Source organism: Eleutherodactylus coqui, chromosome 10, assembly GCF_035609145.1.
Source record: "Eleutherodactylus coqui strain aEleCoq1 chromosome 10, aEleCoq1.hap1, whole genome shotgun sequence".
Lineage (NCBI taxonomy): Eukaryota > Metazoa > Chordata > Amphibia > Anura > Eleutherodactylidae > Eleutherodactylus > Eleutherodactylus coqui.
This window is the reverse complement of record NC_089846.1, coordinates 75,709,718-75,725,087: the sequence shown is the minus strand read 5'-3', so window position 1 is coordinate 75,725,087 and position 15,370 is coordinate 75,709,718. Positions and strand designations below refer to the sequence as shown.

Here is a 15,370-nt window from a genome sequence, read left to right as displayed (position 1 = left end):
CACGTGTGAATAGGCATTGGTTACATCTATGAGAGAATGCCTGTTATTCTGAATGAGGGTGGGTGGCCAGAAGCAATCTTTGGCGCGCTCCATCTCCACGCAGTGGCCGATTATTGCTCATGTAGCAACAAATGTCAGGCGATTAACTCAACAGTGATCCAGTGTGAAAGGACGCTAAACTATCAGCGCCCACGGGAGGTATAACCTGCATTGGAGGAGCCAGCCTCCTCGCAGCAGCAGCAGCCTACCCTCATGACTTCTAGGTCCCCCTCTAAAACAACAGAGAAATCACACGTGTTTTGCTGCGGTTTTTGGACACGCTTTCTTTTTACTGAAAGAAACTTTTTTAAAAACACATTTCACCTGTAAACAGAAAAAAAAACCTTGGCCAGTAACTGCACAATAAATCTGTAGCCTAAACATCTAAGGCTTCCTCCCCTGCTGGTCCTTTACTTTGTTCTAATGCTCCCAGCCCTAATACTGCTCTACTCCACCGGTAGGCGCTGTACTATTACCATTCAGCCACTGCAGAGTAACTGCACCTTTATAAATGTTTTTGTTATGTCTCAGTGAAATATCAGAGGTTTCAAACAGTAGGAGTCCATGAGCGGAGACCCCCGCCGAAATGGATGGGCGAAAGTGCCAAGCCAAGCGATGCGACCTTTGGCTGTGATCGTCACTCCTCAGCTCTTCTTGGGAGCTGAAGAGAGGTTGATACACATCTATACACTTTAATGAGCCGTCTTCAGACGCTGAGAAACGATGATTACAGCTGAAGGAGAACAGCGCTTGAAGAGTAGGGGTCTTGGCATCTAGACACCCGCGTCTGCTGTCTCACCAAGACAAAAAAAAAAAAAATGTTTTGCAAAAGTGTTTTTTTTTTGTTTGTTTTTTTAAAGAAACCACTTTTGCTAAACTATTTTTTCCTTCATCCATCTGTCCCTTCTCAGCAGGGACTCTGAGGTACAAGGATACTCCCATACCAAGCTGACAAAAAATAGTTCCGCTCCATCAGGTTGTATGTACGGAGGAGTAAGCGCAGCTACTAGGTGACTATATCTGTACGTATGGCACCCGTTGGTGGCTGCAAGGCCATTGTTCTAAAGTCACATTGGGCAGAATATATGTGGGGACTAGATGTCTGCATGTGAATGGACTTGGTTCAGAAGCATGGATTTCTGCAAGCCACATTCAGATCAATGAGAATGGAGCAGAAATCACTGCAACTAATAGCTGCAACCCGCAACGTGTGAACACAACCCAAGTGCATCACATCTACTCCCAGACGTAGAACAAGACGCAGTGGATATAAAAGGTCCGCACACCCCGGTTAAAATGACAAGTGTCCGTCATGTTAAAAAAAACTGACAAAGACGAATCACTTCAGATTTCCCTCCATATTCCCCGTTATCTGTACAATTCTACGGAAATACAGATACATCTTTTAGGGTGGAAAAATAGCAAAACTAAACTAGTGTGGTTCCCACCCTCTTATATTTGGGGATGTGTTTGTGGTCAGTATAAGCCAATCACATGTAACCTCCTGATAGATAACAGTCAGCACTTCGCTGCCATTATTTACAGGGACTCTGGGTCCCCATATAAAGTTCGGCTCTTCTAGGAAGATTTCCTGACATTTTCTTAGTTGGTAGGTAAATATCTTACAGATCATCAAAGGGATCTGATTGTTGGAAGGTGTCAGTCAGGAGAAGGAGACCAAGTAATCTCCAAGGCATTACATATACCATGGGGCACATGATAAAAAGACTAGAAGAAAATTGGTCCTGGAGGCCGACAGCAACATTAAAGGAGCTGCAGCAGTTTCTGGCAAGTCCTGGTTGTGTAGTCATGTGACAACCATCTCCCGTATTCTTCATATGTCTGGGCTGTGGGGGCGAGGCGGAAGCCTTATATAACAGAGAAGAACATCCAAGCCGGCTGTGTTCTTCACATCTGGCAGAAGTCCATGGAGAACGTGTTCTGTCTAATGAGACCGAAAGTATGTTTGGCGTAAAGCCAACCCTGCCATCGCCAGAAGACCACCAACCTGCAGTGAGGTTGGTGGGGGGCAGTATTATGTGGGGGCTGTACTGCTGCTGGGACTGGGGCTTTAGTCAAGGTGGAGGAAATTCTGGACAGTTCCAAATATCAGTCTATTGTGGCCCAAAACCTTCAGGCCTCGGTTAAAAGCTGAAGATGAATTTCACCTTTCAACCCGATGACCCAAAGCAGACCAAGTGAACAGCTTCACCAGGAGAAGATCACAGTTTTGAGATGGCCCGGCCCGAGCCCAGACCTGAATACCATTCAAGATCTGTAGGTGACCTGTAGATGGCGCTACACACCAGATGCCCTCACAATCTGACAAATTTGGAGCTTTTGTAAGGAAAGTGAAGATGTGCCACGCTGACAGACACCGACCCATATAGACTGACTGCTGCCATAAAGTCAAAGGGTGAATTAACAAAGTGTTAGTTTTAGGGTGTGTATATTTATGCAACCACATTGTTTAACTTTTTCTCACAACCTAAAAGATTTCAGTTTGTTTTTCTATGGATCTGTACAGATAACGAGTCACATGGAAGGGATAAATAAATCTGGCATCTTATGGGGTATGCGGCTGGAGAATTTTGCGGTCCTCATTTTGTACCGATCTTGAGTCTTATAACCCAGTGCTTCTTAGACGAGGCATGCTTTCTTGGCAGTCCAACAATCATTTGAATGAGCGAAACTATGAGAAACAGTCAGCGGATCCTCTGCGCAGGTACATCAACTTGCTTGCTGTTTGGTCGGTGATCAGTTCCAGCCATTTATCTTGGAATGTAAAGACTGTATGTTCCGGTCACAGAGTTTTTTTTTGTCATTTCTCCCTATGGGCTCCTCTATAGGATATGAAAACCACATGTATAAATTGACACAACATTAAAACTGGCACCAAAAATGTCCCGGGGGAACGGAATGCTTCAATCCATTTTCTCACATATGCCAGCAGATTTGTCGGAGAAATGACTACAACTGGACATCCGTTCGTTCTCGCCATGAGGTCGCTCTGGTGGCAATTGGATTTCTGCAAGCTCCTTTCAGACGAACGAGACAGATGAAGAAAGTTCTGTAACAAATTTGCTGTGTGTGAACAGACCCCAAGATGATGACCGGTGTTATATTATCCCAGTTTGTGGAAGGCCTCCAGGCACGCTGCCGTATTTGAGTATATGTGCTGTCCGAGTTAATCCATAAGCAGCACACAGCCCAATTATAGGCCTATGAAGCTACGTATAATGCTGTTTTTTTTACACGGGCCCATGAACTACGTGAAAACCTCAGGGCAGGTCCTATTCCTGTCTGTTTCATGGACAATGCATGTTAATGTGTTGTGCCCTTGTAAATGTGACAGCACACGGACTAGTATCTGTTTGCTATCCAACGAGAGTTACGTCCAAGGCTCTTGGGTGCAACTGGTTATCATGGCATATATATATGGACGAGATCAGGGAATGACCACCACAAGTACTGCCGGTCCAGGACATTGGAAGTGTCGCTCAGACTCCTCCTTCTACCAACTGCTAAATAATTTACAATACAGTAGAAGCACCGAGGGGCACCAGTGACTCCCGGCCTCCTTCAGCATGTTCCAAGCCTCCTGCATGGCCTTCGGTGTCAGTTTGTGAGAGGTGAACATGATTCGATAGCAGCAAGTGCTATGCGCCACCGTAAGGGATCCTGCAATCTTTGCAACGTGACTCGGAGCAATGCCAGCTGCCTGGGCTAAGATCCCGATATACACATCCTCCAGTGGCAGCCATGGGCCACTCCGGACCTGCTCCAAGATGAGTCTAGCGGCTCCATGAGACAATATGTAGCCAGTGCCACTGCAGTAGGGTGGGAAGTAGCTATCTCCGTACATTTCATGTGATACGTAATGTTGGTGGTCTCGGTCCCTGGTTGGGCTCACGTGCCAGTGCAGGCGCCCCATGTACTGAAGACCATACTTTCCTCTTAAGAACTGTGATAAAAGCACCGTATTGACAAAAACATCATCGTCCGTCTTGAACAGGTACTGCGCTCCTTTGCATTTTTCCAATGCCCATGTCAGCCCTGTGACCGTCTTCAGTGTCAGGTTCCGGTAAGTATCTGTGAAGTTGGCTTGGATGATGTCCCTGTGAGTCACCGCCTCGTGCATCAGCGCCGCCCTTTCTTCTGGGGACTTTGGTACTCCCAGGACAAAGAGGGTCAGAGAAGCGGAGGCAGTTGAGGAACTGAGGCTCCCCCACGTCTGACGGATCGCATCCCTCCTGTCTCTGTGGGAAGGGGCACTGGACACCAAGATGAGCAGAAATGGAGGAGACGAACAGGCGCTGGCAGGGGACAGCAGGAATGGAGGGATGGGAACGTTCAAGACTTGAGGTGAAGGCACATGAGAAGGTGTGGAGTGACAGATGGAAAGGATCCCAGAGAGGAACTCTTCAAGATACCCCGAGACACTGAGAAAAAGTAACAGAGCAACTAGAAGGAAGACAAGTGGCCAGCTCCGGCGGTGGATGTGAAGCAGACGCAGGCAGGCGGCGGGACGTGGGAGCATGATGGCCCGCAGAAGAGTCTTCTTACATATCATGGACAGAACATGGAAGCTGGCGAAGCTGAGATAGAAGACCTAATCCCGCATCAGTTCTGGCCATCCAGCGGTTGTGGACCCCTGAAGACATCCACAGTACTCCGAGTCATATGATCATTCCGGGGTCTTACAGACAACTTGTGGGGTGCACATTGCTGAAAAACACAGGGATGCAGAGTAAGTTTTTGTGTCGTGTAAACAGTAAACTGAGACGTCAGCAATCCACTATCAATGTGTCACAAAGAGTGTATGGAGGGGACTTGGTTACCCAATTGGCTGCCCAAGGCCTACTGACAGCATCTAGGGCTGCCATGCAAGAGGAAACCATAAAACACTATATACTGCAAGTTTAATGAAATCTTTTAAAAACATTTAAAAAAATAAGAGTTCAAAACAAAACTTTACATTGTTAATCTGAAAAAAAATCAGTAAAAAAAAAAAAAAAAACACAATTGGTATCGTATTTGCAAAAGTCCAACATAAAAATATTCCACACGGTTTAGGCATTATGTATGCTACTTATTATATTTTTGAGGTCCTGCGAGACCTCATATGTTTGTCTGATTTATGAAAACCTTAATAAAAAGTCTGAACAATAAAAATATTCCACTATTTATCACACAGGACACAGAAAGAAAAAACACACGATGGCGGATCTGCGCTGTTTTATTCATCCGGTCACTTTAAAACAATGGAATAAAAAGTAATTAAAAAGTCACATGTACCTCAGAATCGTACTAATGAAGAACTGCAGCCCACCACAAAGCCTAATCGTCCGAAGAACCAAAAAAGATATTGGCTTCAGTTTTTTTTTAAGAAAAACATTTTTTTTTTAAATTAATACAACATTAAAACCCACAGGTTTGTTCCCGCGGTGATGGCACTGACCGGCATAATAATGTGAAGGGGTCCTTGTTACGGGCAGCGAGCGGCCCAGCTCCTCTGGACTGGATACCATGTATCTGAAGGCTTCGCTCCGGGCAGGTTCTCCACGTCTGCAACACAAACCATATCTATTAGCACATGAGTCAGCGCTTCCGATGACTGAAATGTGATTACATAACCCCGGGTTCCCTTTAATTGCACATGTGAAGGCGGCCACACCCTAATAGGACCTGCGCCCCGAGGCCATACAAGAGGTACGCCCTTCTTCTGTCCAGCAGGTCTATACGCCCACCTCCTCCAGCTGTAAGTGAACGACAACCATCATGCAGGCTGTAGTCTTAGGACAGCAGGAAACAACTAGGCCTTGTCCAGACAGCGTCCATTTCATGCAGTTTCTGCACTGAAATCCATATACTGCCACTGATTGTAGCGCGGACCGCGCCATAGTTATACAGTGGGATCTGTGCCGTGGTTATTGCTGCGGATTAGTATGCGATCCTGCGTTGCCGAATGACTCGGCTTTAGAGCTCTGCTACAAATACATGGGGGAGATGGGGTTTATGCAAAAAGAAAAAAAATCAGCCATGTGAACATACCTTAAACCCCTCCCCACCCCGGGATGTTGCCGTACCCACGTTTGCCATCGTCACAATCAGTGACCCGTACAATAAACTGAACGCACTTTTTATCCTGCATCGCAAATGTTGCAATTAAAAAAGCTACAAAAAAAAAAACGGAGCAAAAATGTTGCCTTTATTCATTTCACCTCCCAAAAACCAGGAGGGCTTATTTACACGAGCCAGAATCTCGCGCAGGTTTGGTGCATTGCGTGACACACAAAATGCGCACAAATATGAACTCCATTCTTTTGAACTGACTTATTCACATGAGCGATTTTTTCTTCACTGCAAGGGGAAAAAAAAATATCGCAGCGCGTTCTATTGATGTTCCCACGGACCGCCTCGCTCATTTAAAGATCGCATGGCTTTGCCGGTTGCATGTGACGTTTCCCACTGACATCAATGGGAAACGCTTGCGATTGTCTGACGTGCGTGAAACACGCCTGAGGGTCGCTTTTTTACAGAAGTGAGGCGTTTTTGAATGAAACAATACTGTCTATTGCAGAATTCGTGATCGTCACCGGCGCAGGCGCCACGGTATTGAAAGATAGAGGTTTCACATGTCTGCTTAGATGAGCGAACAGCTATTGTGATTTCCGCAAGTGGATTTAAAACCACAGCGCGTTTTATTTTTGCGCGGATTCCACCCATACGGCCTCCATTCAAGTCACTGGAAGCCGCCTGATGCGCAGCCCATTCATAATTGACACTGCGGACAGGTCGCAGGTAACTGCATCATCGCCTAGCAACGGCGTGGGAGTCACAAATATATATTTTTAAAAACCTGTACTACACATGCCCAATGGCGAGCGTCCGCAACCGGGTCGCCGCCCACGGTCAGAGACGTAATCTCCTGCGGCCTCTGACCCGTCTGTATTTGCCTTAAAAAATGGAGCAAATATTGATATAAGACCCTGTGTTATTTTCGAGGAAGCGGGGTAATTACTGACAGCCCAGTTATTGCGCCGCACAAGATGCAGAACTGTGGGAACATGATCGTTCAGAAGTTTATCCTCCGTCTGTGTTGTAAGGTGACCAGATGTCCCGATTTAGGCGAGACAGTCCCACTTTCCACCAGGACTGCCATTTATTCCGCTTTCAAGATGTCTGGTCACTACTAAAGTGATTACCAGCTGGTGTGCTGCGGCTCCCTGGCTGGTAATCACTCTGCGTGCAGCTCTCCAGCGGATGCACACACTGACGGCAGCGTGTGCATCCGGAATCTTTCTCTCCTCTTTGGTTCCGCAAAAGGAGAGGAGAAGAGAGGAGGCGCTGCTGCAGGTGCACACACTTCCATCTGCAGCGGCGCTCAGAAGACCAGGAGGAGAAGGTAAGTATATCAGGGGTCTCTAATACTACTGGAACTGCTGTGTGTGCGTGTGTGTGGGGGGAAGGGAGGGGGGTGAAGGGGGTCACCGTTACCACTTGGGTCGAGGCCACTGTGGGGGACACTATTACTACTGAGGCCACTGTGGGGGACACTATTACTACTGGGACCACTGTGGGGGACACTATTACTACTGAGACCACTGTGGGGGACACTATTACTACTGAGACCACTGTGGGGGACACTATTACTACTGAGGCCACTGTGGGGGACACTATTACTACTGAGGCCACTGTGGGGGACACTATTACTACTGAGGCCCACTGTGGGGGACACTATTACTACTGAGGCCCACTGTGGGGGACACTATTACTACTGAGGCCCACTGTGGGGGACACTATTACTACTGAGGTCCACTGTGGGGGACACTATTACTACTGAGGTCCACTGTGGGGGACACTATTACTACTGAGGTCCACTGTGGGGGACACTATTACTACTGAGGTCCACTGTGGGGGACACTATTACTACTGAGGTCCACTGTGGGGGACACTATTACTACTGAGGTCCACTGTGGGGGACACTATTGCTACTGAGGCCACTGTGGGGGACACTATTACTACTGAGACCACTGTGGGGGACACTATTTCTACTAGGGTCACTATGTGGCAGCGTACCTCTGGCTGACTTAGGCTACGTTCGCACATGGCTGAAATGCTACAGTGGAAATTTCCATGGCAAATCCTGCATCCAGAAAACAGATAAAACTGAAATAGAAAAATCCTCCTGCGCTCTTTCTTCAGGGTCTTGCGATCGAGTAAAGGAAACTAGCAAGTCTCCACGGTATATAATATAATATATTTAATTGTACAATTGTACATAAAAAACATATAAAAGTCTTCCCCCCGCGCGCGCCCCTCCCCCCCGTAGTCCTCTCGCCGCGCGCGCTCCTTGCCGCCGCCCCCCCGAAGGCTTCCCGCTGCGCACCCCTCGGCCCCCCCCCGAAGGCTTCCTGCCGCGCGCCCCTCGCCGCCGCCCCCCCCCCCAAGGCTTCCCGCCGCGCTCACCCCTTGCCGCCGCCCCCCCCCAAGGCTTCCCGCCGCGCGCGCCCCTCGCCGCCGCCCTCGAAGGCTTCCCGCCGCCGCCCCCGAAGGCTTCCCGCCGCCGCCCCCGAAGGCTTCCCGCCGCGCACCCCTCGCCGCCGTACCCCGCCCCCCCCGAAGGCTTCCCGACGCGCTCGCCCCCGAAGGCTTCCTGCTGCGCGCGCCCCTCGCCCCCGAAGGCTTCCCACCGCGCGCCGCCCCCGAAGGCTTCCCGCCGCACGCCCCTCGCTGCCGCCCCCCGAAGGCTTCCCGCCGCGCGCCCCTCGCTGCCGCCCCCCGAAGGCTTCCCGCCGCGTGCCCCTCGAAGGCTTCCCGCCGCGTGCCCCTCGCTGCTGCCCCCCGAAGGCTTCCCGCCGCGTGCCCCTCGCTGCTGCCCCCCGAAGGCTTCCCGCCGCGCGCCCCTCGCTGCCGCCCCCAAAGGCTTCCCTACGCGCGCACCTCGCCGCCCCTGAAGGCTTCCTGCCGCGTGCCCCCCACCGCTCCCGAAGGCTTCAGTGCGCCGACAGCTGGAAGCCTTCGGGGGCGGCGATGGGAAGCACCGACAGCGGGGACGCCTTCGGGGGCGGCGATGGTGAGTGCAGGGGGCGGTGATGGGCAGCGCCGACAGCTGGATGCCCCCGAAGGCTTCCCTCTTGTCGGCGCTCCCCTCGCCGCCCCCGAAGACTTCCCACTGTCGGCGCGCCCCGGCTTCCAGGTCTCAGCCACCTGTAGTGATCTGACCTGATGAGGCTGCTTGGAACCGTCAGCTAGGGAGCGCTGACAGCGGGGAACCTTCTCAGGTGGTGAGGGGAGCGCGTGTTGTATGACATCAGCTGTGGGTACGTGCCTCATTGCCAGTCAAAATCCGCAGCGTTGTTCGGTATCTGACTGTTTTCTGGATGCTCACAAAGTGTAGATCCGCGCCACCACACAGGAATCCGAAATCAAGAATAAGGGTTTTTTTTACTCACCTGGTGCGAAGCGGGATCTCCACCTCCGGGAGACTAACCCGCTTGCACCGATGATCCCCGGTCGCCTGTAAAACTAAAGATGTTCCTTTGTGCAAGATCCCAAAAAATCCTCAAACTAGGAGGTGCAGCAGTAGGGAGAACCCCAGTGGGTATTGCAACACACAAATGGGGAAGAAAGCAGATAAAACTGAAATAGAAAAATCCTCCTGCGCTCTTTCTTCGGGGTCTTGTGATCCAGTAAAGGAAACTAGCAAGTCTCCACAGTATATAATATAATATATTTAATTGTACATAAAAAACATATAAAAGTCTTGCAACGCGTTTCGGCACTAATATCAGCGCCCTTTTCAAGCATGACAAAATGTAACAAACATCACTTTTTATAGGGTTACTCACATTTCATAGTGACGGAGTCCGGAGCCTGCATCGTGGGACGCCAGTCTCTCCCTCGCTGACGTATTGATCAAGCGTCGGGGGATTAGATATGACGGTTCAAGGTTCATGAAGTTACGCCATTTACGTAGCTACGTATAAATCTACACAGTTTACGTAACTATGTCCGTACGTGCTGAGATCCGGACTCCGGCTGATGAAAGTAAATTAAAACTACGCTAAATAGCAGTACACCTGCATTAAAACAATTCTAATTAGATATAATAAATCAATAAATATTCAACCTCATTTTTTCTTAAAACAGTTTTCATAAAATTTCAAACGATTAAGAAAATAGATTATCTGTATCCGTGTTTATACTGCGTATGAAATTGGTATAGCATTAGTCCTATTCTTATTAATATATATAAAAAGAAGGAAAAAGATTTTTATCAAAATAAATATACTTATAAAAAAGGTAAATATATACACATCAAACTACGATCATAATTTGCATAATCTTTATTCCTACCGAATGATATATTAAACCAAATATTGTCTCCATATATTTATATTCTAATGCAGTGTAATGTTGTTCCTCATATTTTTTTTTTATTTTTTCCAGCACCTCATTTAATCCAACAGGCACTAACGAATCCATTCTGTAACTCCAGAACATTTCTCTGGCTTTAAGTTGTGCAAAGGAATGATTGCGGATATGTTCTAACGGTGTGATGCGCAGGTCCTTGGGATTTTTCTGATCTATTGCAAAATGCCGTGAAACACTATGTTTCATATAACCCATAGATATATTAAATCTATGCTGATTTAATCTAGAACTTAGAGTGTTGGTGGTGTGACCAATATATTGCAATCTACATGGACACTCTATTAGGTAGATTATAAAACGGGAGCAACAATTCAGGAATTGGTTTATTTTTACATTCTTCTTTTCTCTATTACAATAGACCTCTTTCCTTCCTTGTCCAATACTGTCACAACACTTACAGCGCTTCCTTCCGCATTTATACACTCCAACCGTTTTAGGTACCGTATATACCGGCGTATAAGACGACTTTTGAACCCCGAAAAATCTGCTCTGAAGTCGGGGGTCGTCTTATACGCCGGTAATCCAAAAAAAAAAAAAGTGTAAAAAAAAAAATTTCATTACTCACCTCCCTCGGTGTTCTGTCGCGCTCCGGCAGGATGTCGCTCGCTCCTCGTCCCCGGCGCAGCATTGCTTTCTGAATGCGGGGCTTGAAATCCCCGCTTCCAGAAAGCTAATACACACGCCGGCAGCCATGACAGCATTGAATGGCTGTGATTGGCTGAAGGCGCACGTGTTAGCAATCACACCCATTCAATGATGTCATTGAATAGTGTGATTGGCTGAAGCCACGTGCGTTTTAGCCAATCACAGCCATTCAATGATGTCATGGCTGCCGGCGTGTGTATTAGCTTTCTGGAAGCGGGGATTTCAAGCCCCGCATTCAGAAAGCAATGCTGCGCCGGGGACGAGGAGCGAGCGACATCCTGCCGGAGCGCGACAGAACGCCGGGGGAGGTGAGTAATGAATTTTTTTTTTTTCTCCACTGTATACCGGCGTATAAGGTGAAAGTTGGGGGGTCGTCTTATACGCCCCGTCGCCTTATACGCCGGTATATACGGTATATTACATATTTCTTTCTGAAATTTTTTTTACCGGATTTGAGGCAGCTAATGCATTTTGCAGAGTTTTATTCCTCCAATAGACAATTTTCGGTTTGTTTTGAATTTTTCTGTGGAGTATAGGATCTCATTAAAATTTCCCAATTCTTTTTCATGATTTTTTTCAATAAGATTATGTTGTGAATTATATTTTGTAACAAATAAAACGTTTTTTTGGGTATCGAATTTATATTTTTTCTTCTGTTTTTTTTCCTGTATGGTTTAAGTCCATGCCGGCTTTATTATATGCGGCTTCAATCAGTTCAGGAGGGTAGCCTTTATTTTTAAATCGCTCCTTTAAAATTTGTGCTTGGGATGAATACATATTGATGGTGGAACAATTCCTGCGTATCCTCCTGAACTGCCCGAAGGGGATGTTTATTTCCCACTCTTTTTTGTGACAGCTGTAAAAATTTTAAAAGCTGTTGCAGTCCGTGGGTTTGAAGTGGGTACGTGTCTGTATTTTACCTTCTTTGGCTGTTAAAACCAAATCTAAAAAAACTACTTCAGTTCTACTAATATTGCATTCAAATTTTAAATTAAATTTATTGTCGTTGATCTTAAAAATAAACTCATTAAGATCTTCCAGGGTACCCTCCCAAATAAATAAAATGTCGTCGATAAAACGCCTATAAAACGAGATTCTATCATCATAAAAAACATTTCTTTCGAAAAAAACCATAAATAAATTAGCATAACTAGGGGCAAATTTTGTCCCCATTGCTGTGCCCCTAGTCTGCATGTAAAATCCTTCATTATAAGTAAAATAATTATTATTAAGAATAAAACTAATGGCTTCTATTAAACATTTTTTTTTGTTTAGGCGGCATAAGGGGATCATTTTCTAGAAAATATGATATCGCTTCCAAACCTAAATGGTGTAAAATATTAGAATAAAGGGAAGACACGTCCAATGTCACCCAAATTGACGTGTCTCTCCAAGTAATGTCTTTTAAAAGGGTTAAAACATGTCCCGTATCCTTAATATAAGATGGTAAATGGATTACATATCTCTGGAGGTTTTCATCAATGTATTCTGAAAGGGGGCTTGTTATAGAGATACCTGAGGTTATAGGTCGCCCTGGTGGTTCTAAAGTGTCTTTGTGCACCTTAGGTAAAAAATAAAATAAGGGATCTCTGGATTACGATTATACATAAATTTGTATTCATCTTTTGAAATACAGTTGTTTTCCAGAGCTTTTTCCATAAACACATACAGGGCTTCTGAAATTTTTTTCGGTGGATCGTGAAATAATTTTTTATAGTAACTTTCGTCACTCAATATTCTCATGGCTTCTCTATTGTAATAATCCCTATCCATTATTACTGTGCCTCCCCCTTTATCCGCTTTTTTAATAATAATCTTCTTATTTTCTGATAGTTAATTCTTTTCTGTCCATATTTGAGATACTGCTATTTCTATTGTTGCACATAATAGAAAAATCATCCAAAACACTCTGGTAAAACAAATCAATGAATTTGCCTTTACTCTCAATAGGAAAGAAGTGACTTTTCGGTTTTAAGTCAGTTAAAATAGGGTCGCATATATCAAACGGCTTAATCGTCTCACTGTTAGATGGACGATTATCCACTTGTAATGCAAAGTGTCTCTTCAACGGGAGGTTTCTGACTAGAGAGTTTAAGTCCACAAATAGGTCGTATAAATCTGCCTGTTTTGAGGGGCAAAAGGATAGCCTTTCGCAAGAATCTCAGCTTCCTTCCGTAATAAGATATGTTTGGAGAGATTAAATATACCTATTTTTCTAGCTTCCTGATTATCTATTACTAGGCATTCAGTTTCGATTTTTTGATTATTTTTGTGGACACGTTTACCCCCTCTTTTTCCCCTTCTTCTTGCAGACTTCTTTTTTTCGTTGTTCTCATTGGGGACAGTGGTTGGTAGAATTGGAATATTTTTTTCGACTGGATTAGAGTAGAGTGCGTCGGTGTCGCTGTCAATAATGGGAGTAAAGGGTCTATCGTTTGTCGTATCTGTGTTTGTGGCACGGTGTTTATGTTGAATTGTTTGTTGCTTAGATCGGATTTTAATAAATCCGATGCACTTATCTCTAAAAAATTAGGGGGGGAATCTGCTAATGGGGAGCATAATAAATGAGTTTCTATAGGGTGTCGTGTATCTCTTTTAGGGGATATTGTCGTAACTTTTTTTCTTTTTACATGTTGTTTTTCCTGACTACAATGATTAATTTCTACAACTGAAGGTGAAAATTCTATCAATAGAGGGGAAGATACTTTAACCGGAGTGTTTTGTGAAGAGATCTGACATAAAGTTTTCCTTGGAGAACTCTGCACTGATGGGGTGCTTCTATTCTTTTTGTGTTTTTCTATTAATTTTAAAGATGTTTCAGATGTGGATGGCTGTTCATCTGAGCTCTCAATCACTAAATTGGTGTGTTTTACTATGCTTTTTCTTTTTATTGTGTTCTTTTCTATATTAACCTTTCGTGTATCTGTTGTCTTATTTTCCTCTTTGTTTTTATTTTTAATTTTGTTGTTAGTTTTATTGTTCTTATCCAATATTACTCTATTCTCAGTTCTTGGTTTCATTGACTCCTGTGTATCTAATCTATTGTGATTCGTGAAAACTCTTGTTTTACCCGACCACAAATTGTTTTTATTCTTATTTTTACTTTTGTTTTTATGTTCCTGTGAATTGATTTTGGGTGTATGTGTTTGTTGATTGCCATGTTTCTTATATTCCCATGAAAAAAATGTTTCTTGTTCAAAATCTTTCAGATCTCTTTTGATTTTTTCAAATTTGCGGAACAATATGTTAATTTCCTCTATATTAATCTATTTTAAAGCATATGCAAAGTCTTCTTCATGACAGAAATCACAAAAAAGAGTGGGAAATAAACATCCCCTTCGGGCAGTTCAGGAGGATACGCAGGAATTGTTCCACCATCAATATGTATTCATCCCAAGCACAAATTTTAAAGGAGCGATTTAAAAATAAAGGCTACCCTCCTGAACTGATTGAAGCCGCATATAATAAAGCCGGCATGGACTTAAACCATACAGAAAAAACTCAGAAGAAAAAAGATAAATTTGATACCCAAAAAAACGTTTTATTTGTTACAAAATATAATTCACAACATAATCTTATTGAAAAAAATCCTGAAAAAGAATTGGGAAATTTTAATGAGACCCAATACTCCACAGAGAAATTCAAAACAAACCGAAAATTGTCTATCGGAGGAATAAAACTCTGCAAAATGCATTAGCTCCCTCAAATCCGGTAAAAAAATTTCAGAAAGAAATATGTAATATACCTAAAACGGTTGGAGTGTGTAAATGCGGAAGGAAGCGCTGTAAGTGTTGTGACAGTATTGGACAAGGAAGGAAAGAGGTCTATTGTAATAGAGAAAAGAAGAATGTAAAAATAAACCAATTCCTGAATTGTTGCTCCCGTTTTATAATCTACCTAATAGAGTGTCCATGTAGATTGCAATATATTGGGCGCACCACCAACACTCTAAGTTCTAGATTAAACCACCATAGATTTAACGTATCTATGGGTTATATGAAACATAGTGTTTCACAGCATTTTGCAATAGAACATCAGAAAAATCCCAAGGACCTGCGCATCACACCATTAGAACATATCCGCAATCATTCCTTTAGGCACAACTTAAAGCCAGAGAAATGTTCTGGATTTACAGAATGGATTCGTTAGTGCCTGTTGGATTAAATGAGGTGCTGGAAAAAATATAAAAAAAATATATGAGGAACAACATTACACTGCATTAGAATATAAATATATGGAGACAATA

General features: G+C 44.7%; 1 protein-coding gene across 2 annotated transcripts in view; it reads right to left on the bottom strand.

The window, feature by feature from the left end:
• Positions 1-295: 295 nt before the first annotated feature.
• Positions 296-15,370, bottom strand: part of B3GALT4 (beta-1,3-galactosyltransferase 4) — a 20,507-nt gene continuing 5,432 nt past the window's right edge. The window contains exons 2-4 of one of the 2 annotated variants that reach the window (XM_066581311.1): positions 5,501-5,607; positions 5,338-5,379; positions 296-4,767 (exon numbers count right to left, since the gene is read on the bottom strand). In XM_066581311.1, coding sequence (XP_066437408.1) covers positions 3,554-4,612 — 1,059 coding nt within the window. In that variant the 5' untranslated portion in view covers positions 4,613-4,767; positions 5,338-5,379; positions 5,501-5,607 and the 3' untranslated portion in view covers positions 296-3,553. The remainder of the gene's footprint in view (positions 4,768-5,337; positions 5,380-5,500; positions 5,608-15,370) is intronic. The other variant, XM_066581310.1, reaches the window with a different exon arrangement.